General features: G+C 43.3%; 1 protein-coding gene and 1 non-coding gene across 3 annotated transcripts in view; one reads left to right on the top strand and one right to left on the bottom strand.

Moving 5' to 3' along the window:
- MAP3K9 (mitogen-activated protein kinase kinase kinase 9) overlaps positions 1-22,233 on the top strand; it is an 87,309-nt gene that overhangs the window by 37,739 nt on the left and 27,337 nt on the right. For both annotated transcript variants that reach the window (XM_061429287.1, XM_061429288.1), the window contains exon 3: positions 11,222-11,402. In XM_061429287.1, coding sequence (XP_061285271.1) covers positions 11,222-11,402 — 181 coding nt within the window. The remainder of the gene's footprint in view (positions 1-11,221; positions 11,403-22,233) is intronic.
- Positions 16,806-16,878, bottom strand: TRNAW-CCA (transfer RNA tryptophan (anticodon CCA)). Its single transcript has one exon. It is a non-coding gene; the product is annotated as a tRNA-Trp (tRNA).

The following is a 22,233-nucleotide window of genomic DNA, read 5'->3' as shown; positions in this document are numbered from 1 at the left end:
CATATTTGTGTTAATTTGACAGCAGCCCCAGGAAACTAGTACACCTGGCTACATTTGTGCTTGTCACTTGCTTTTTCAAAACTAAATTACATCTTAATTCACAGATGTATACATAGGGGGTAAGATAACAGGGGCGAATAATTGAAGTCACAGCAAGGAGATCAAATCAGTCAGCCCTAAAAGAGATCAGTTCTGAATATTCATTGGAAGGACTGATGCTGAAGCTGAAGCTTCAATACTTTGGCCACCTGATGAGAAGAGCCAACTCATGGAAAAGATCCTGATGCCTTGAAAGACTGAGGGCGGGAGGAGAAGGTGGCAACAGAAGATGCGATGGTTGGATGGCATCACCGACTCAATGGACATGAGTTTGGGCAAACTCCAAGAGATAGTGAAGGTTGGGGAAGCCTGGTGTGCTGCAGTCCATGGCGTCGCAAAGAACCAGATAGGACTTAGTGACTGAACAACAGTAGAAGTCAAGATTGTGAGATATCTGGAGAGAGGGAAAGGGATGTGATGGAGAGGAACATGTGGAACTTCTAAGGACTGGATGGAGTCAGATGGGTTTTCATCTTATTCTTTAAATCCTATGTGTTTTATACACCCTTTCATGTGTATATATACTTGACAGTAAGCTTTGAAAAAAAAAAAAAAAAGACTAAACCAAGCAAAACACAGCTCTCAAAACAGAATTGGACCTATTGTTCAATCTGGGAGAGATGATGTTGAATCATTTGGGCTAAATGAAAGCTTGGGGATGTGGGAACCTTGGAGCCAAGGTGAACATTTAGCGACTCAAAGTCCCTTGTGCTAATGGAGATGAATAATTAATAAGAAATCTCAAAATGATAACTCATCAACCAAAGCTCAATTTCCCATTAGGACATATGGGAAAGTCTCCTCAGTTATGCCAAGTTTGGAGAGCCTGGCCTCCAGCTAAATGATGCTTGGTTGGACTCTCAATGTCCTTTGTGGCCACCCCTGCCTGATTCATTCGCTTCTCCCTCTGTTGTTCTAGCGGGGGATGGACTTGAGATCCTTGGTGGTGGTCTGTGTTAGAGAATATCAAATCCCATAGAAAGTCATTCACCCTCTCTGAATTCATGGAGGATCAAGATTCATTTTGGTGCGAGTTTGCCTTTATTCCTTTCTAACCCTTTTCTTTCTAACAGAGGCACCTGGTCTTAGACTCAGAACTTTGACTAGTGCAGGATCTGCTAAAACTTACATTAATTTTTGTTCTCATTTTATTTATTTGCACAGGTTACCTGATACTAAGAGAATATTTGTTTTTTTCCACTTAAAATAATGATATAAAATGTCTTCTTTTAGTAATTTTTAAAAAGTCAGATTAAAGAAAAGTACTAAGTAAATGGATATAGGTGGTAGCCTGTCTGGAAATAGTGTCCTTGGTTTACTGAGGTTTGGAAAACTGTGATTATCTTACTGCAGATAGAGTAAAACGTGAGCCCTCAGTTGACGCACATGTCGTCTTGAGCTGATCCTCAGATTTGTCACATATCTTTGCATACATCATGCAGGGGGCGCTTAAGGACAACATCTCTATCTTATCTATCCTTGGGTCCCCCCTCCCGCCTGACAGCAGCAGGATGTATTCGTCACCAGTAACCCTGGCTGAGGTAGTCCCCCTTTCTCTGGTCTTGTTGTCTTGCCTGGTACCCACCCGGCTCCCCTCAGTGCTTCACGGTAGGATAATGTAGGAGAGATGTCCCTCCAGCCCCAGCAGCAACAGGATGAGGAAGTGGATAGTCTGAGAAGGTGCACAGAGACTGCTTCAGTGAAATAAGGGACCAGCGAGGGGTCGGTTCTTTCTGAGAGCATGGTCCTCTGCTTGGTTCCTGGAGGGGCGTTGGCATGAGTCTCAGAAAAAAGAGAATTGAGTTTCTGCCTTCTAGAAATTATATTCCATCACATTCTAAAGGGAATGATGAGACAAGTACATGCAGCAGTTGGGAATAATTAAAAGAAGCATATAGGGGACTTCCCTGGTGGTCCAGTGGTTAAGACTTTGCTCTCTTAGTGCAGGGGGTTGGAGGTCCATCTGTGGTCAGAAAACTAGATTCTGCATGCTGCAACTAAGATTCTACATGCCATACCTAAGACCCAGTGGTCAGAAACTAAGACCTGGTGCAGCAAAAGAAAAAATCTTTAAAAATCTTTAAGAAAATAGTATATAGTGTTAAATTATATGGTACTGGTTTTGGGTGCTGAAGGAATACTTCATGAAAAAGGAAAGCAGTGAAGACTAGTTGATTAATGACAGCATTAGGGATCAGGTGGAAATTGAGCTAAGCCATAAAGATGTATAGGATTTCTTCCTGTTCTCTGGATGGCACAACACGTGAAGAGAGATCCGGCCTTGGAACACCTCTCCATCCTTCACTCGCTGTGGGCAGCTGACTTAACCTCTCTGTGTCTGTTTCAGCACAAGTGTAATAGGGAAAATAATTATGCCTACTTTATAGGGTTGGTTTAAGGATTAACTAAGGTAATGGCATGGAGAAGGCAATGGCACCCCACTCCAGTACTCTTGCCTGGAAAATCCCATGGATGGAGGAGCCTGGTGGGCTGCAGTCCATGAGATCGCTAAGGGTCGGACACGGCTGAGCGACTTGACTTTCACTTTTCACTTTCATGCATTGGAGAAGGAAATGGCAACCCACTCCAGTGTTCTTGCCTGGAGAATCCCAGGGACGGGGGAGCCTGGTGGGCTGCCGTCTACGGGGTCGCACAGAGTCGGACACGACTGAAGCGACTTAGCAGCAGCAGCAGCAGCAGCAGCAAGGTGATGGCAAGCTCTTTACATACATCATGTAAAGAGCATAACTCCACTACAGGCTTGTACCTTGGAGATATTTCGGATTTGGTTCCAGATCACCACAGTGAAGTATCACAATAAAGCAAGTCACATGAATTTTTTGGGTTCCCAGTGCATATAAAACACAGGCTACACTGTGTTGTAGCCTATTGAGTGTAGTCTATTATGTCCACAAAACAACGTACATACCTTAATTAAAAATACTTTCTTGCTAAACAATGCTAACCCTTATCTGAAGCTTCAGCGAGTCATAATCTTGTTGCTGGTGGAGGGTCTTGCCTCAGTGTTTATGGCTGCTGACTGATCAGGGTGGCTGTACCATTTCTTAAAATAAGACAGAGATGTTTACAGGATTGATTGACTTTTTTTTGACAAATGATTTCTCTGTAGCATGCAGTGCTGTTTGATAGTTTTTTACCCACAGTAGAATGAAATTGGAGTCAGTCCTCTCAAACCCTGCAGCTGCCTTATCAACTAAGTTTTATGTAATATTCTACCTATGTTGTTTCAACAGTCTTCACCAGAAGTAGATTCCATTTCAAGAAACCACTTTGTTTGCTCATCCATTAAGAAGCAATTCCTCATTTGTTAAAGTTTTATTATGAGGCAGCAGCAATTCAGTCATGTCTCCAGGCTCTACTTCTAATTCATGTTATTTCTTCTCTTTCCATCACATCTGCAGAGACTTCCTCCACTGAAGTCTTGAACCCTTCAAAGTCATCCATGAGGGTCAGAACCAACTTCTAAATTCCTGTTAATATTGATATTTTGAACATCACTAGTGTTCTTAATGGCATCGAGAATGTTGAATCCTCTCCAGAAGTTTTTTAATTGGGCTTGTGCAGGTTCATCAGATACATCACTGTGGGAGCTATAGTCTTAAGAAGTGTATTTCTTAAATAATTTTAAGATTTGAAAGGCAAAGTTGCTCCGTGCTCCACGGGGCACAGAATGGATGTCGTGTGAGCAGTTGTGAAAGCAATAAGAAACTCATTGTACTTCTCCACCAGAACTCTTGGGAGGTCACACGTATTGTCAGTGAGCAGTAATATTTTGAAAGGAATCTTTCTGAGCAGTAGGTCTCAACAGTGAGCTTAAAATAATCAGTAAACCATGTTGTAAACAGAGGTGCTATCATCCAGGCTTGCCTGGTACCCATCCGGGTAAATTTAGCATGACTCTTAAGGTCCCTAGGATTTTTGGAATGGTAAATGAACACTGGCTTCAACTTGAAGTCATCCGCTTCATTAGCCCCTAAAAGAGTCTGTCCTTTGAAGCTTTGAGATCATGCATTGACTTTTCTTCTCTAGCTATGGAAGTCCTAGGTAGCAGCTTCTTCTAATATAAAGCTGTTTCATCTACACTGGAAATCTGCTGTTTAGTGGAGTGACCTGCCTTAAAGATCTTAGCTAGATCTTCTGGAAAACTTGCTATAGCTGCTACATTAGCACTTGCTGCTTTACCTTGCACTTTTATGTTATGGAGATGGCTTCTTTCCCTAAACCTCTTGAAACAACTTCTTCTAGCTTCACACTTTTCTTCTGAAGCTTCCTCACCTCTCTCAGCCTTCATAGAATTGAAGAGTTAGGGCCTTGCTCTGGAGAAGGCAATGGCACCCCACTCCAGTACTCTTGCTTGGAAAATCCCATGGACGGAGGAGCCTGGTGGGCTGTAGTCCACAGGATCGCTGAGTCGGACACGACTGAGAGACTTCACTTTCACTTCTCACTTTCATGCATTGGAGAAGGAAATGGCAACCCACTCCAGTGTTCTTGCCTGGAGAATCCCAGGGACAGCGGAGCCTGGTGGGCTGCCGTCTATGGGGTCGCACAGAGTCGGACACTACTGAAGCGACTTAGCAGCAGCGGCAGCAGCGGCAGGGCCTTGCTCTGGATTAGGCTTTGGCTTAAGGGAATGTTGTGGCTGGTTTGATTTTTCTACCTGGACCACTCAAACTTTCTTCATATCATCAATAAGCCTGTTTGCTTTCTTATCATTCATGTGTTCATTGGGGTAACACTTTTAATTTCCTTCAAGAGCTTTTTCCTTTGTATTCGCCATTTGAACAACTGATGCAAGAGGCCTGGCTTTTGGCCTGTCTTGGCTTTTGACATGCCTTCCTCACTAAGCTTAATCATTTCTAGCTTTTGATTTAAAGTGAGAGAGTTTCATCTGAATACCTAGAGGCCATGCTGCTGCTGCTGCTAAGTCTCTTCAGTCATGTCCGACTCTGTGCGACCCCATAGACAGGAGCCCACGAGGCTCCCCTGTCCCTGGGATTCTCCAGGCAAGAACACTGGAGTGGGTTGCCATTTCTTTCTCCAATGCATGAAAGTGAAAAGTGAGAGTGAAGTCGCTCAGACGTGTCCGACTCGTAGCGATTCCATGGACTGCAGCCTACCAGGCTCCTCCATCCATGGGATTTTCTAGGCAAGAGTACTGGAGTGGGGTGCCATTGCCTTCTTGACTAGAGGCCATAGTAGGGTTAATAAATGGCCGAATTTCAATATTGTGTCTCAAGGAATAGGGAGGCCTGAGGAGAGGGACAGAGATGGGGGAACAGCTAGCTGGTGGAGCTGTCAGAACACACACAACATTTACCAATTAAGTTCGCCATCTTTTGTGGGCATGGTTCATGGTTCCCTAAAACAATTACAACAGTAAGAACAAATGTCACTGATCACAGATCACCATAATAAGCATAATAATAATGAAAAAGTTTGAAATATTGCAAGAATTATCAAATGCGACACAGAGACATGAAGTGAACAAATGCTGTTGGAAAAATGCCACCAGTAGACTTTCTCAATGCAGAATTGTCACAAATCTTCAATTTTGTTTAAAAAATACAGTATCCATGAAACACAATAAGGCGAAGTACAATGAAATGAGCTAAGTCTGTATATAATAAGTGATCAATAGCGGTTAGCTATCATTATTATTTAATCAACCATTTGATTTAGTCACTCAGTCATGTCCAACTCTTTGTGACACATGGTCTGTAGCCCACCAGGCTCCTCTGTCCATGGAATTCTCCAGGCAAGAATACTGGAGTGGGTTGCCATTCCCTTCTCCAGGGGATCTTCCCTACCCAGGGATCGAACCTGGGTCTCTCATATTACCGGCAGATTCTTTACTGTTTCAGCCATGAGAGAAGCCCATGTATTTATACAGTAAAGATGTATTGCATGGTTATTATGTGTCAGGGCCTGCCAGGCTTTCCAATAGAGTTCTCAATACTTTGAACTCAGAGTCCCGTGGTTTCCACATACATATGAGACCCTTAATCATAATAGTGGTAACGATAGCTGTAATGTCCTGCGTGCCTATTTATTTATGTGTCAGGCACTCTGGGGGGTGCCTTATCACTGTATTGCCATTAATCTTTATCCTCGTTTTATAGAATCAGGAATAATGATGCAGAGTTTATGAAAGTTAACAAGCGTTGCATGGAAAATGTCAAGCCTGAAATTTAGATTGCCTGTTTTTGTTTTTTTCTATTCTCACTGACTCTTGTTACTGTCACCCTAACCCATTATGTCCCAGATTGAACTTGGCTTCCTCAAATGGGTTTGTCTTTCAACTTCTCAGTTAGGGGTACTGCTATTCTACTTATTATCCATATCTGAAAGACAAGAGATGTCTTCCTTCTGTGTAAAGCCCCTATATCTGATTAATCACTAGGATTTGAGTTCAGTGCATCTTTTTCTTCTCTTCCTCTGCCTGGCCAGACCTCTCTTGACTTGTATTTGTTAGTTTTCAGCATTTGTTCTACCGCACCCCCAACGACAGGGGGGTTTATACGATACGCTTTCATGGAATTCATCAGATTTTGATAAAAGATCGTTAAGTTTTCCAAGAAGTAAAAACCACAGTAGTTTGTTACTGCTGCATCTGTGTTTGTCAGCAGTAGACGCTTGGAATGGGCTCACAGCAGTGGTGTAGATAAGTAAGCTGCTATGAATATAACCTTTCTCTCTTACCTAGGAAAACATGTTTGGAGGAAACTATGCTCCACTCTGTTTTAAAAAGTAAAGCTTTCCCTTTTAGCAAACAGTGCTGGGAAAATTGGATATTCACATGCATAAGACTGGCGCTGGACCCCTATCTCATATGAATACAGAAATTAACTAAGAATGGATTAACGACCTAAATATGAGAGCTGAAACCATAACACTCTTAGAAGAAAACATAGGGGCAAATCTTTATGAACTTGGATCTGGCAGTTCTTTGGTATTACATCAAAAGTAGAAACAACAAAAGGAAAAATAGGTGAAGTGGACTTCATCTAAATTAAAAACTTTTGTACATCAAAGACCATTACCAAGAAAGTAAAACGCCTGTAGAGAGGGAAAAATACTTGCAAATCATGTGTTTGATAAGGGTCTAGAATCCAGGATATATAAAGAACTTATAACTCAGCAAAAGAATGACAGACATTTCTCCATAGGAGATGTACAAATGGCCAACGAGCATGAGAAAAGGTGTTCAGTGTCATTAGTCATTAGGGAAATGCAAATCAAAACCACAGTGAGATACCACTTTATATCTAGTAGGATGACTATAATAAGAAAAAGGAAAAGGAAAATAGCAAGTATGGTGAGGATGCAGAGAAATTAGAACCCTCATACATTGCTAATGGGAATGTAGAATGGTTCAGCTGCTGTGGAAAATAATGTGGTGCTTCCTCAGAAAGTCCAACAGAGAATTACCATATATCCTAATAATTCCACTCCTAGGTATACACCCCCCAAAATGGAAAACAGGCACTCAAACAAGTATATGTGCACATATATTTATAGCAGCAGATTCACAATAATCAATCGATGGAAACAGCCCAAATGTCTATCAGTGGACAAAAAGAGAAACAAATTATGGTATATACATATGATGGAATACTGTTCAGTCACAAAAAAGGATTAAAGTACTGGTGTGAGCTACAATGTGGGTGAACCTTGGAAACATTAGAAAGCAATTTAGTGGTTGCCAGAAACTAGGAAGAGGGGAGAACAGGGATGATGTGTGATGATAATGTTCACTTGCTAAGTTGTGTCCAACTCTTTGTGGCCTCATGGACTGCAGCACACCAGGCTTCCCTGTCCTTCACCATCTCCTGGAGCTTGCTCAAACTCATGACCATTAAGTCAGTGATGCCATCCAGCCATCTCATCCTCTGCTGCTCCCTTCTCCTCCTGCCCTCAATTTTTCCCAGCCTCAGGGTCTTTTCCAATGAGTTGACTCCTCATATCAGGTGGCCAAAGTACTGGAGCTTCAGCTTCAGCATCAGTCCTTCCAGTGAATATTCAGGGTTGATTTCCTCTAAGATTGACTGGTTTGATCTCCTTGCTGTCCAAGGGACTCTCAAGAGTCTTCTTCAGCACCACAGTTCAAAAGCATCACTTCTTCGGCACTCAGCCTTCTTTATGGTCCAACTCTTTACATCCATACATGACTACCGGAAAAACCATAGCTTGGACCATACAGACTGTTGGCAAAGTGGTGTCACTTTTTAATACACTGTCTGGGTTTGTCATATCTTTTCTTTCAAGGAGCAAGCATCTTTTAATTTCACAGCTACAGTCACCGTCTGCAGTGATTTTGGAGCCCAAGAAAATAAAGTGTGTCACTGTTTCCACTTTTTCTCCATCTATTTGCCATGAAGTAATGGGACCAGATGCCGTGATCTTAGTTTTTGAATGCTGAGTTTCAAGCCAGCTTTTTCACTCTCCTCTTTCACCCTCATCAAGAGGCTCTTTAGTGCCTCTTTGCTTTCTGCCATAAGGGTTGTGTCATCTGCATATCTGAGGTTCTTGATATTTCTCCTAGCAATCTTGATTCCAGCTTGTGCTTCATCCAGCCTGGCATTTCACATGATGTACTCTGCATATAATAGCTGTTTAATGGATATGGGGTTTCCTTTTGGGGGTGATGAAAATGTTTTGGTACTAGACAGAGGTGGTGGTTGTATAGCATTGCAAGCGTACTAAATGCTGCTGGATTGTTCAATTCAAAATGGTTAATTTTCTGTTATGTGGATTTCATCTCAGTTTAAAAAAACTACCAAAAAACGGCTTTCACAAATTTTGTTGCTTTGATTGTTAATAGTAATACATATTTGGTAGATACCAGTATTTCAGGATATTATTCTTGAGAACCATTGACTGCAACCATCTGCTAGAATTACTGACTACCAGGATTATAACCTCTCTCCTTTGCTGTGGGCAGGACCCCTAGGCCAGAGATTTCTAACTTCCATGCCTTCAGGGGCCCAACTTGTTAGAACAAATGCTTGAGGTCATCTGGGTGTAAGGCCGCAGAGAGTCATGGAGATTAGGTGGAGCTGGGCTGGACGGGCACTGTCTAAAGGCATTCCAGTTTACACAAACTGCCCTGGGCTGCCTCTTGCCTGTTTGCATCTTTTGACTATCCCTCTTAAGCCATCCAGACACTAATATATTTAGAAAATCACCTTCAGTAGGCCATCCCATTTCTAAAAGTCAGTCTCCTGTCATAGCATCTAAACTTCTCTGCCTTCCTGTTCCAGCATAGGCTCTGAGAAAGCTCAGCTGGACTCATGAAGCACTGTGAAACCATAACGCTCCTCCCACTGCACCCCATCCCAGCCACCTGTCCAATCCTGTCACCCCATTGGATCTGTAAGGGGAAGGGCTCTCCCAGAGTCTTCGATTTACAGGTGGCTCAGAGAAATGCTCGGTGACCAGTTACTGCCACTGGGGCGGGCATGGTGGCTTCTGTGGTGCCGCTTCCCCAGCAGTCTGAGTGCTTATTAGTCTGTTATCTCTCTACCCACAGAGAAGGGGAGAGAGGCACAGAAGAATCTGGGAAGATTTTTGTGATTAGATGAGATATAGACAGTTGTTTGTTTTAATCTCCCAAGCATTTCAAGGCTGGGACCCATTCAGGATGCTGGAAGCTTGGAGTGGGGCGGGGGTGTGTCAGGGGTCAGGGGAGCAGGGGAGAGGGTATGGAGGAAAGAAACTTAGTCCATTAGATCCAGGGAGTGGCTGGAGCTGTTTTCTTTTGTGCTTCTATCCCTATAGCTGCTTGTCATCCCTCTTTGGGGCTTCCCTGGTAGCTCAGTGGTAAGGAATGCACCTGCCAAGCGGGAGACGTGGGTTTGATCCCTGGGTCAGGAAGATCCCCTGGAGAAAAAATGGCAACCCACTCCAGCATTCTTGCCTGGGAAATTACATAGACAGAGGAACCTGGTGGGCTACGGTCCATGGGGTTGCAGAGAGTTGGACAAGATTTGGCAACTAAACAACAACAATCTCTCTTTACTGCTGATTTTCTGGGACGCACACAGAACATAGAAAACTTTGATGCACATCTTTCATTGTGTAACAATTTAGTGGACGTGTGCTGGGCACGGTTTAGGGGGCGGGAAAAAAAAGTACAGTTGTATGACTTGAGGGATTGACATAGAAAACTTTGACCCACATCCTTTCATTGTGTAACAATTTAGTGGACGTGTGCTGGGCACAGTTTAGGGGGCAGGAAAAGAAAAGTACAGTTGTATGACTTGAGGGATTGACTTCAGCTAAAACCCACCCTCTTCTCCTGCTCTTCGCATTTAGACTTGAACGCCAGAGAGAATCTTCCCTCCTTCTCTGAAATCCTGTGCACAGAGCTCTGAACTCTAGGTGGTTCAGCATCTAGGCCTCAGAGGGGTGCTAACCCAGGGGCCCTGGGAACTGTTCCAGCTGTGGAAATGGAGGCTCGGCTTCCTCACATCCCAGGAGCTCAAATTTAGGGGAAAATCTCTGCCCAAAAGATATGCTTTCATAAGACTTTAAATAAAGTCACTTGCAGAGGCTCAGGGAAACTGTTCAGACACTATCTGAAAACCTTAGAAGTCCAAAAAGCACCTCCACTCTTGATGGTGAAAGCCCAGGAGTGCCCTGGAAGAGACAGGAAGCCCAGGGAGCTTCTCCTCAGGAGAGTCAGCTGTGACCCCCTGCTCTTCTGTCCTGGGGTGTGAGGGGGCCCTACGGTGTCACGGTAACAGAGGAGGCTCTTGAGTCAGGCTGCCAGGGTTTCACTCCTGTCCTTATTAGTTGAGTGACCTTGGAAAATTTATTTAGTGGCACTGCAGTTTCCTCATCTTTAGAGTAGCCATGGCGATAGTATCTACCTCATAAGATTGTTGTGAGGGTTGAAGATCATGCCTGCAATATACCTGGCACTAGAATGGATGCATCCGAGGTGTGTAAGGATGGTGGCTCCACCATCCACCCATGGTAGCCGCACGACGGAGCCTGCAGGAGGGGCCCAGAGGAAGGCAGGAGGGCTGTGTATTGCGTGGTTTCCTGTCATTAATGCAGACTCTCTGGTCTCTTCTATATTCCTTGCCTTGTCCAGTACTGATCCTCCAGAAGGTGGAGAATGGAGACCTGAGCAACAAGGTTCTGAAGATCACTGATTTCGGCCTGGCTCGGGAATGGCACCGAACCACCAAGATGAGCGCGGCCGGGACGTATGCCTGGATGGCCCCTGAAGTCATTCGTGCCTCCATGTTTTCCAAAGGCAGCGACGTGTGGAGGTAAGGTCCAGAGGTGAACAGTCAGCCTTCCCCATGTGTATTTTCACTGCACAGATGCCTCGGGACTTGGAGAATTGGTGCAGAATCCCAGGCACCCCCAAGAAGGTCTGGGTGACCTCTTCAGAGCAATTTCTACTAAATTCCACACTGCTCAATGACAATTTCTAATGCCTCATCAACCAGAAGTCCCTCCAGTGCTGTGGCTGGCACCAGTTCTATGTAGGCTCCTTTGTGTTGGTGACTGATCCCTCAGAAAGACCAGGAGATTCTAGGGCAGTGTGTACTGACCTACAGGATGGTGGGGGACCCAGTCACTCCTGGAGACCTTCCCCACGGTCACCCTGGCTTCCTTAGCATCAGTGGCTGTTACTGATGCACTTGTTCTCACTGTAAGCTCTTCAGCTGATGAGTATTGTTTGTGCTGTCTCTTTTTTCCAGGTGGGCTGGAAATTATCCTTTCCAGTTATCCAGTTAAGCTTTTAGTTAAGGATCTGTCTTGTCCGTTGAGCATTGATAAAGAAATGGGAAGATGGGTCTCAAGCATGTGCCCAGAACTGCAGAGTCAAAGATTAGACCAACCATCCCTCTAGTTAATGTCAGCCCAAAAGGTCACAAAGACACGGAGCTAAAAATCTTGTTCCCACTAATGGGAGGATGAGCATCTGCAGAGTCTAAGCATCATTATGGCTGTGAGACAGTAGCATCACCTTGGTATACAAAAGAAAAGACTTTAGATCATCTTTAGATCTGTAAGTCCTTTAAAGGATTTATAGATCATCATTATATTTTGTCTATGAAGTTGTTGCTTCTCACTGTGTTGTAAAGTGAGCTTGTATGTGTGTGTATTTTAAATAACAGCTTTTTTTAAAATATAAATTTATTTATTTTAACTGGAGGTTAATTACTTTACAATATTGTGTTGGTTTTGCCATACATCAACATGAATCCGCCACAGGTATACACGTGTTCCCCATCCTGAACCCCCCTCCCTCCACCCCTCTGGGTTGTCCCAGTGCACCAGCCCCAAGCATCCAGTATCATGCATCGAACCTGGACTGGCGATTTGTTTCCTATATGATATTATACGTTTCAATGCCATTCTCCCAAATTTTATTGAGATATTATTCACATACCATAAGGTGTATCTTTTAAAATATATTTAAGTCAGTTGTTTTTTTGGGTGAATTTACATTGTTTTACACTAATCATCATTATTACTAGTTTCCGAAAGCTGCTTTAACAAATTACCAAAAACCTGATGGCTTAAAACAGTAGAAATTTTTAGTCTAGAGGCCAGAAGTCTGAAATTGGTGTCAGTCGAATCGTACTCTCTCCAGAGACTATAGGGCAGATTCTGTTCCAAATAAGGATTCTAGGTATTAGGACTTGGATGTACCTTTTCAGGGCCACCATTCAACCCATGACAAGCAGAATATTTTTCATCACTCAAAAAAGCCCTCAATACCTATTAGCAGTCATTCCCCATTATCTCCTATCCCTACCCTTACTCTCTGGAAACCACTAATTCACTTTCTGTTTCGATGGATTTGCCTGTTTTGGACATTTCGTATAAATGGAATCACATGGTAAGGGGTCTTCTGTGTCTGACTTCCTTCATTTGCATGTTTTCAGGATTCATATATGTTGTAGCATGTGTCAGAACTTCGTTTTTTTTATGGTTGAATAATATCCCATTGTATGGATATACCACAATTTGTTTATTCCTTCATTAGTTGGACTTTTTGGTTGTTTCACTTTTTGTCTAATGTAAATAATGCTGCTACAGACATTTGTGTGAACATATGTTTTCAGTTCTCTTGGGTACATACCTAAGAGAGAAATTTTCTGAGTCGTATGGTAATTCTTTATTTAACTTTTTTGGGAAGTGCCAAACAATTTTTTTGTTTACCATGGCTTACCGTTAGCAACACACGAGTGTTCCAATTTCTCTATATCATCTCGACACTGGTTCTTTTTTTATTGCAGCCATTTTAGTGGATGTAAAGTGGTATCTCATTGTGGTTTTAATTTGTATTCCCTAATTAATGATCTTGAGCATCTTTTCATGTGCTTATTGGTCATTTGTATATCTTCTCTGAATAAATGTGTTCAAATCCTTTACCAGTTTTAAAATTGAGGTATATTGAGTCCTTCCATTTTTATGTTGAAAGAGTTCTTTATATATTCTACATACAAGAACCTTATCGGGTACATGGTTTGCAAATATTTTCTCCCATTCTGTGCATTTTCTTTTCACTTTCTTGATGTTATCCTTTGAAACACAAGCATTTTTAAAGTTTGGTGTCCAGTTTATCAGCTGCTTTTCGATTGGTTGTGCTTTTCGGTGTCCTGTCCAAGAAACCAAGTCATAAAGTTTTATACCTTTGTTTTCTTCTAAGAGTTTTATAATTTTAGCTCTTAACGTATAGGTCTTTGTTCCATTTTGACTTAACTTCTGTATGTGGTGTGAGGTGGGGGTATAATTTCATTATTTTTCTTGTGGCTATCTAGTTGTCCCAGCACCACTTGTTGACAGGACTGTTTTTTTCTTATTAAATTGTCTTGACATCCGTGTCGAAAAGCAGTTCACCACAATGTAAGAGTTCATTTCTGGACTCTCACTTCTATTCCATTGATCTATGTGTCTACCATTATGCCAATGTCACCTGGTTTTTAAGTACTATAGCTTTGTAGTAAGTTTTGAAATTAAGAAGTGTGAGTCTTCCAATTTTCTTCTTTTTCAAGATTATTTTGGCTATTTGGATCTCTTCAATTTCCACATGAATTTTAGGGTCTTTCTGTCCATTTCTGAAAAGTAGGCAGCTAGAATTTTGTGTTAAGGATTGTGTTAAATCTTTAGACCACCTTGGGGAGTATTGCCTTCTAAGTAATACTAAGTCTTCCAATCCATGAATATGGGATATCTTTCTATTTATTTAGACCTTCTTTAATTTCTTTCAATGATGCTTTACAGCTTCTGAATATTGAATCTTATTTCCATGCACATTAATTACAGGGTGAAGTAGCTATTGTGAAGAAAAGAATATTTGACCAGATCTCATTAGGTTAAGCTATACCCTGATATTCAACTATTTTTGACCTACAAAAACAGCAATTTCATACACTTCAACTTAACACTTTCATTGCTTGACTGTTGGCTAATTAGATTAGTTGACGTATTAAGCTAATTGGCTGTTACAAAGAGACCGACCAATGAAAGAAATGTGTTTCTTTTTCAAGGAGTAGTCCAGCCTGTCCAAACTGGTGGGACAGCTGTGCCCCTTGAGATTGTTTAGGAACTCAGATTCTTTCAGGATCCCTCAGCATGTTGTTCTCATCTGAACAGTTACATCTGAGTGACAGTTACTTCTGCACAAGTATTGTATTTATATCCCACAGAAAAGGAGAAAGAGAGCTTATCCAGGGGAAGCAGCTTGTCTTTAATTTGAAGATGACTCCAAAAGTAGGTATTCTTATTTCCACTTTACAGATGAGATAACTGAGGCTTAGATGATTGAACTCAGTTGCCTGGGTTCACCCAGGTGGTAGAGGTAAAGCTGTGATTTGAACTAGATATGTGTCTCTTGAAAATCTGTGCTTGCAGCCACTTCACCATCTGTGTACTCTTAATCCTGCACTTTGGGCCCCCTCTTCCAGGGGGACTGGCCCATGGCCCATGATGCCTGAGACCTAGTAGGATGTCCCAAGAGGGCCAAAGCATGTCTAGGAACTCAGGACAAAGCTGGTTTCCAAACTCACTTATAATGCATTACTCCTTCAAGAAATGTTTATTTAAAAATTACTTACTCTGTGTTATGACCAAGCAAGTGTGCTCGCTTCCTGCTGCATAATGGAAAGACCTAACATCAAGACTTTTGCAGAGAGAAAAAGTTTTTATTGTAGGGCAGCCAAGCAGGAAGCAGTGCTCAGATCTGTCTCCCTAATCGATTGATCCAATACTTTGGCCACCTGAGGTGAAGAGGCACGTCATTGGAAAAGACCTTGATGCTATAGGAAAGATGGAGGGCAGGAGGAAAAGGGGATGACAGAAGATGTGATGGTTGGATGGCATCACCAACTCAATGGACATCAATCTGAGCAAACTCCAGGAGATGGTAAAGGACAGGGAAGCCTGGTGTACTGCAGTCCATGGGGTCACAAAGAGTAGGACATGACTTAGTGACTAAACAACAACAAATCAATCAGCTGTTGGGTGAGATATTTATGTGGAAGTAGGGAATAAGAGGGGAAGGGACTGGGAAATGATTGGTGGAAAGTGATTTTGAGTTTCTGGAGTTCTCTGCACAGTCTTGACTGCTCTTCATGCCTGTGCAAATTCAGGGGGCTTCCCTACATTACGTGAGGTGGATTTTCAGCTTGTAATGTGTGAAGTTCATTATCTAAGTTCACTACTGGTTGTCCTAGTCCCTCAGTGTGCCTTGAAGGAGGCTCTCAGCAGGTTGTCTTCTGTATCTGTGGTTTCCCTGGTTTTCTGCAAAACAAGCTTGATATCCTCCAGGTATCATTTTATTCCTATCTCGTTTCTACCTTATGGGCCTTGAGTGCGAGAGGTAATGGTATGGTTTCAGTGTCAGATGCTGGGCTGAGCCTGAGTCCAGCCACCTTCCCTTGCGCTCTCCTACCTTGCCTTCACTCTGCTGAACTCGTCCAGGGCCTTGGGCCTCTGCAGTTGCCAGGTGCCCAGGGCCAGCAGAGTGTGTCTCACTGTTCTTCAAGGATAGTTCTCTGGACCTCTTCCAGGCTGTGATGGGGCATAGGATGAGAATGGCCCAGACTCCCTCAAGAAGACATTCTTACCCTCTGATTGTGCTGTGCAGGGAGGGCAGTGGTGATAGTCGGAGGGCATCCTCCCATGGTGACTCCTTGCCTGTGGTGTGTAGGATGAGGTGGGGGCATTTTGTTAATTATTTTAAGTTTTTTAAATGACAGAAGGAAAACATGTTCACTGCAGAAAAAAAAATTAGAAAATATGGATAAACAAAAGAGAGAAAGAAAGAAAAGAAGAAAATCACCCACAGTGCACTTCTAAAGATAATCTATGATGACATTTTGGTGTATTTATTCCTGTTCTCATGATCACCCACCCGTCCCTTAAAATGGGATCATTTCTGTTTTGTAAGCTAACTTTTTGAATGTAATGCAGCATGAACATATTGCCATTTTTTTGGGTATTTATCCTTTTTTACATGAATGCTCATGCTTTTTGTAAAAAAATGGTTTTGTGTATTTTTTATGATTCTTGCTCTTTGTTTTTTTCTAATATTTATTTTTAAGTAACTTATTTATTTGGCTGTGCCAGGTCTTAGTTGTCATACACGGGATCTTTGGTTTGGGGCATGTGGGATCTATGTGGAATCTTTAGTTGCAGCACGCGGGATCTCGTTCCCTAGCCAGGGATTGAACCTGGGTCGCCTGCATTTGGAGCACGGAGTCTTAGCCACTGGACCACCAGGGAAGTCCCCATATTGCCATGTTAATAAGTATTTATTATGTCAATAAATATATTAATGTGTATATTTGTAAATAAATTAGTAAATATGTTGTCATTTTGAATGAGGGTCTGGTTAACAATAAGAAGAGCAATTGTATGCTACCTCCCAGTTTGCAAAGTGCATTCACGTATGGTAGTTCAGTTGTCTTTGCCAAGATTATTAAACGGTCAGTGTGGTTCCTGCAACGTGGGGTCCCAGCTGATGACCAAGTGCAGGAGCCCATTCAAGGGAACACCGTCTCCTTTTAGAGAGTGGACCCCTGAGCTGACAGTCTTAAAGTCCATGCAGGTTAATAAGAAAAACAGCCCTGGCCCAGGACAGGTGCAGAATTGCTGACCTTCGGTTCGGAAGGTGTTCACTCTCAGCCTTTCCTTCACCCCTTCCCCACATCCAGCATTACCAGTGGAAAGGATTACTGCACCTCTGAAGGTGGTTAATGATTGACACAGGGTGCATTCCCGAGGGTTTGAGGTTGGGCTCTGAGGACTCTTGGGAAATTACTGGCAGCCCTGTGAGAGCTGGCAGTTCTCTCAGCGGAAGGGATGCTGAAGCAGAGTTCTAGCTAGCTGGTACCGGGAGGCCACTTGTAAATGGTCTTGAACAGACTTCTTGACCTTCTCTTATCCCTGGGAGGGCAAGAAAATAGGCTAAACCCAAGGTAAATCATGTGTACCTCTCCCCAGGGGCTCAGATCCACTTAATGGGTGTTTCTCCAGTCCCCCTTTTGGACTCTAGTCCTGCCAAAGGAATACCAAACCTTCACTTATATCACCCACTTTCTGTTATAAAAATACAGAGGAACATTGGCAGAGGAACACTTTGGTTAATTCATCCCCAGAAGGGCTCCTTCCCTGAATGCTAGTGCCCCTCCAGACGCTTTCTCATTTCAGGCCCTTTCCGTGGAGAAGCACGCAGCATTTTCCAGCAATAGGTGGCAGTTTCAGGATGCAGGGTAGTTATTGTTATTTGTTCCTTGCAACTCTTCTGTGAGGTGTTGGGATTGCCAGTTCTGTTACACGGTTGAGGAGACAGGTTTGGAGAGGTGAACTTGCTTTCTCAAGGTCACACGGCTGTAAGTGGTAAAGCAGGCATTTGACTTAAGTCTAAGTCTTTCTTGAGCAGCACTTCTCCCACTTTTCCTCATTGTGGAGCCCTTCAGATGGAGTGGAAAGCCCATGAACAAAGGACCAAGACAGGTGAGAGCAGAGCTGCCCTTGTGGAAGCTGGAGGGGAGGGTCCGTGGCTCCTCCCGCTTCCAGGTGGCCTGAGACATCACCCTGGAGTAGAACTCAGTGTAAAAACCAGAGCAGGCGGGACTTGAGGACACAGACAGGATACGTTTGGATCTTTGGATACATTTGGATCTTTGAAAACACCTTGTTTTTCCAGGTTGTTAGGGTTGGGATATCGATTGTCTTTGGCTATATAGAAGAAAGGGGTTTGGGGAACATTGAGTTTTCATTCCTCAGGCTAGGAGTAGGCAGTAGTGCCAGGAACACACACGGGAATGACTCTAGCATGGAATCTAGGTAGCAGTGCCTAGAACTTGTAGGGGTCCCTGGGTGGGTGCTGCCCAGCGTGGCTGCTGTCTAGATAAGTCACCTGAGAGGTTTGGCCGGAAGTGCCCTGGTGCAGTTCCTGATGATATTTGGGGCTGACTCTGCAGCACCTGGTGCAGCCTGCGGGACAGTCTGGCTGTGCCCTCGCTCCTACATCCACGCATCAGCTCATTCACTATGTGAGGGTGTAGGCGTACCGGAGCCTGGGCAAGGCCCTGAGAATGCAAAGGTTACGAACAAGTTGTCCCTGCCCTTTAGGAGACCACAGGCTGGTAAACAAACAACTGAAGGGCTGAGTAACACGTCGGGGTGTCAGGGAAGGCTTCCTGAAGCGTCCAATTGTTCCCATCAGTCTCAGACTAAAATCCAACTTCCTGTCAGGACAAGACAAGACCTGTAACTACCAGTCTACTAGGCTATTTTTTCCCCCCTGTCAAAATACATGAAAAAAATGTATAGTATCTGGAGGGCTCACTGGGAGAAAGCCATTGTCCAAGGAGACTGGCCAGTCCACTCTGAGGGTCCCTCTGTAGAGACCCCTGGGATGCCCTGGCACAGAAGTTGCTTTCCTTTGGAGCCATGCCAGGCCACTTGGAGCCCTTTGACGGCAAGTCCACACCCTTTTTTATGCTGATCCCTGGCCTCTCTACCTCCCTTAGCAAAGTTTTGCTCAGGGTTTAGCTGCCCCCTGCCTCTGTACTGGTCTGATGTAGGTGACCTTCCTTTGCGCCCTCATAGTATTTCTGTTGTGACGTCTCTCTCTGTATTCTAAGCAGTGTTTTTTTTCTGTTCCTTTCTCTGATTTCTTTGTGGATAAGATCTGTGTATTTTTATCCTATATCCTAGTGCTTGGCATTGAGTTTGATGCATAGTAGATGTTTAAAATAAATGAATAAATGGTGGTGCATTTGAATCAGATCTTGAAAGATAATTAGCAGAGTTTATCAAGCAGAAAAATGGTAGAAGGGCAGTCTAGGGAGAAAGAATTGAGAATTGGTCCAGACCCACTATGACTTACTCTATATACGCCCTTAATAGATGTGGCTAAAACTTAACTTTTCTCATCTGAAAAATGATAATATTTATCTTGCAGGTTTGTTGTAGGGATTCAAGATGACACTTGTAAATGTCTTAGCATGCTGTATGTACAAGGTACCATGGTCAAATAGTTACTGGGTTTATTATTCTTTTTAAAATTAATATGTCTTCTTGTTGGTCGATGAGTATTACCGATGAGTATTACCAAAAAATTGAGGTTTGTGTTGCAAATATAAGGAAAGACCCTCTTCAACTGCTCATGGCCTCGTGGTTTCTGTTCCTGAGTTATTCCTGGAAGGATTAAACACTACATGAGTTTGCCTGGTTGTGATTGTGAATTCATAGGATAATTATTCCACTAAACTCTATATTCCTGGTTCTCTAACTCCAAGGACAAATGAAAAGAAATTCTTCATGTGCACTTAGAAGGTAGGGAGGGAACTTGAAGCCTGCCCCGATCCACCACTGCAGTCCGCCCTTGTGAAACTTGCCCCTTTGAATTAGGCAGAGTTCACTGTTATGGATGCACTCGCGCTGGTCACGGGCAAGAATCTACTCAGCCTAATGGGCACTGAAAGAAATCTTTTGCAGGAACAAAATCTGTTTATTTCTGGTGGTCATCTCTCTGCTTTTCTAAAGCTAAACAAACAATGTATCTGTTGCCATATAATCCAGCAGTCCCACTTCTGGGCATCAGATCAGATCAGATCAGATCAGTCGCTCAGTCACGTCCGACTCTTTGCGACCCCATGAATCGCAGCACGCCAGGCCTCCCTGTCCATCACCAACTCCCGGAGTTCACTGAGACTCACGTCCATTGAGTCGGTGATGCCACCCAGCCATCTCATCCTCTGTCGTCCCCTTCTCCTCCTGCCCCCAATCCCTCCCAGCATCAGAGTCTTTTCCAATGAGTCAACTCTTCGCATGAGGTGACTTTCCTTCCAAAGAAATCATTCCTTCCAAAGAACACCCAGGGCTGATCTCCTTCAGAATGGATTGGTTGGATCTCCTTGCAGTCCAAGGGACTCTCAAGAGTCTTCTCCAACACCACAGTTCAAAAGCATGAATTCTTCGGCGCTCAGCCTTCTTCACAGTCCAACTCTCACATCCATACATGACCACAGGAAAGACCATAGCCTTGACTAGATGAACCTTTGTTGGCAAAGTAATGTCTCTGCTTTTGAATATGCTTCTGGGCATATACCCAGACAAAACTGTAATTTGAAAAGATACATGCACCCCTATGTTCTAAGCAGCACTGTTTACAATAGCCATGGAAACAACCCACATGCCCATCAAGAGATGATTGGTTTAAGAAGATGTGTGTGGTATACGTATTCAATGGACTATTACCTGGCCATTAAAAGGAATGAAGTAGTGCCATTTGCAGCAACATGGATGGACCTGGAGATTATCACACTAAGTGAAGTAAGTCAGAGAGAGAAAGACAAATACTATATATGTCACTTATACGTGGAGTCTAAAATATGACACAAATGAACATATCTACGAAATGAAAACAGACTCGCAGATGTAGAAAACAGATTTGTAGTTGCCAAAGGGGAGGCGAGTTTTGGATTAGCGTTGCAAGCCATTGTATATAGGATGGATAAACAACAAGGTCGTACTCTATGGGCTTTCCAGGTGGCTCAGTATTATAGAATCGGCTTGCCAGTGCAAGAGACATGGGTTCGATCCCTGGGTTGGGAAGATTCCCCTGGAGAGGAAATGGCAACCCACTCCAGTATTCTTGCCTGGAAAATCCCATGGACAGAGGAGCCTGGTAGGCTGCAGTCCATGAGGTCAAGTTGGACATGACCTGGTAACTGAGCACACACAGGCACGGTATAGCACAGGAAGATATATTCAATATCCTGTGATAAACCATAGTGGAAACCAAATGAAAAAGTATACATGTGGGGGGTGTGTGTGTGTATATTATTAAAAAGCAAATACTTTGCCAACAAAGGTCCGTCTAGTCAGAGCTATGGTTTTTCCAGTGGTCATGTATGGATGTGAGAGTTGGACTATAAAGAAAGCTGAGCGCCGAAGAATTGATGCTTTTGAACTGTGGTGTTGGAGAAGACTCTTGAGAGTTCCTTGGACTGCAAGGAGATCCAACCAGTCCATCCTAAAGGAGATCAGCCCTTGGTGTTCACTGGAAGGACTGATGTTGAAGCTGAAACTCCAATCCTTTGGCCACCTGATGGGAAGAGGTGACTCATTTGAAAAGACCCTGATGCTGGGAAAGATTGAGGGCAGGCAGAGAAGGGGACGACAGAGGATGAGACGGTTGGATGGCATCACCGACTCAATGGAGATGAGTTTGAGTAAACTCCGGGGGTTGGTGATGGACAGGGAGGCCTGTCGTGCTGCAGTCCATGGGGTCACAAAGAGCTGGACACGACTGAGCGACTGAATGGAACTGAATCACTTTGCTATAGAGTAGGAATTAAATACAACATTGTAAATCAACTATACTTACATACAATTTAAAAGAAAATAATATATCTGGTGATTAAAGCTAAAGTTTTCTTAAAGCAGAAAAAAATATATTCCTGGGAGCCTTCCTCTTCATCCAGTTTATTACATTCACAATAGCAACCACAGAATAGCTGTGGCCCTTGAGCAATGATTTAAACAATAGAGCATTCATTTCATGATAGCCTTGTCCAACTGCTCATGTCATTCGCACTTCACAGATGAGGAATTTGAAGAATA

This window comes from Bos javanicus, chromosome 10 (assembly GCF_032452875.1).
Source record: "Bos javanicus breed banteng chromosome 10, ARS-OSU_banteng_1.0, whole genome shotgun sequence".
Lineage (NCBI taxonomy): Eukaryota > Metazoa > Chordata > Mammalia > Artiodactyla > Bovidae > Bos > Bos javanicus.
This window is presented reverse-complemented; position numbering and strand designations above follow the sequence as displayed.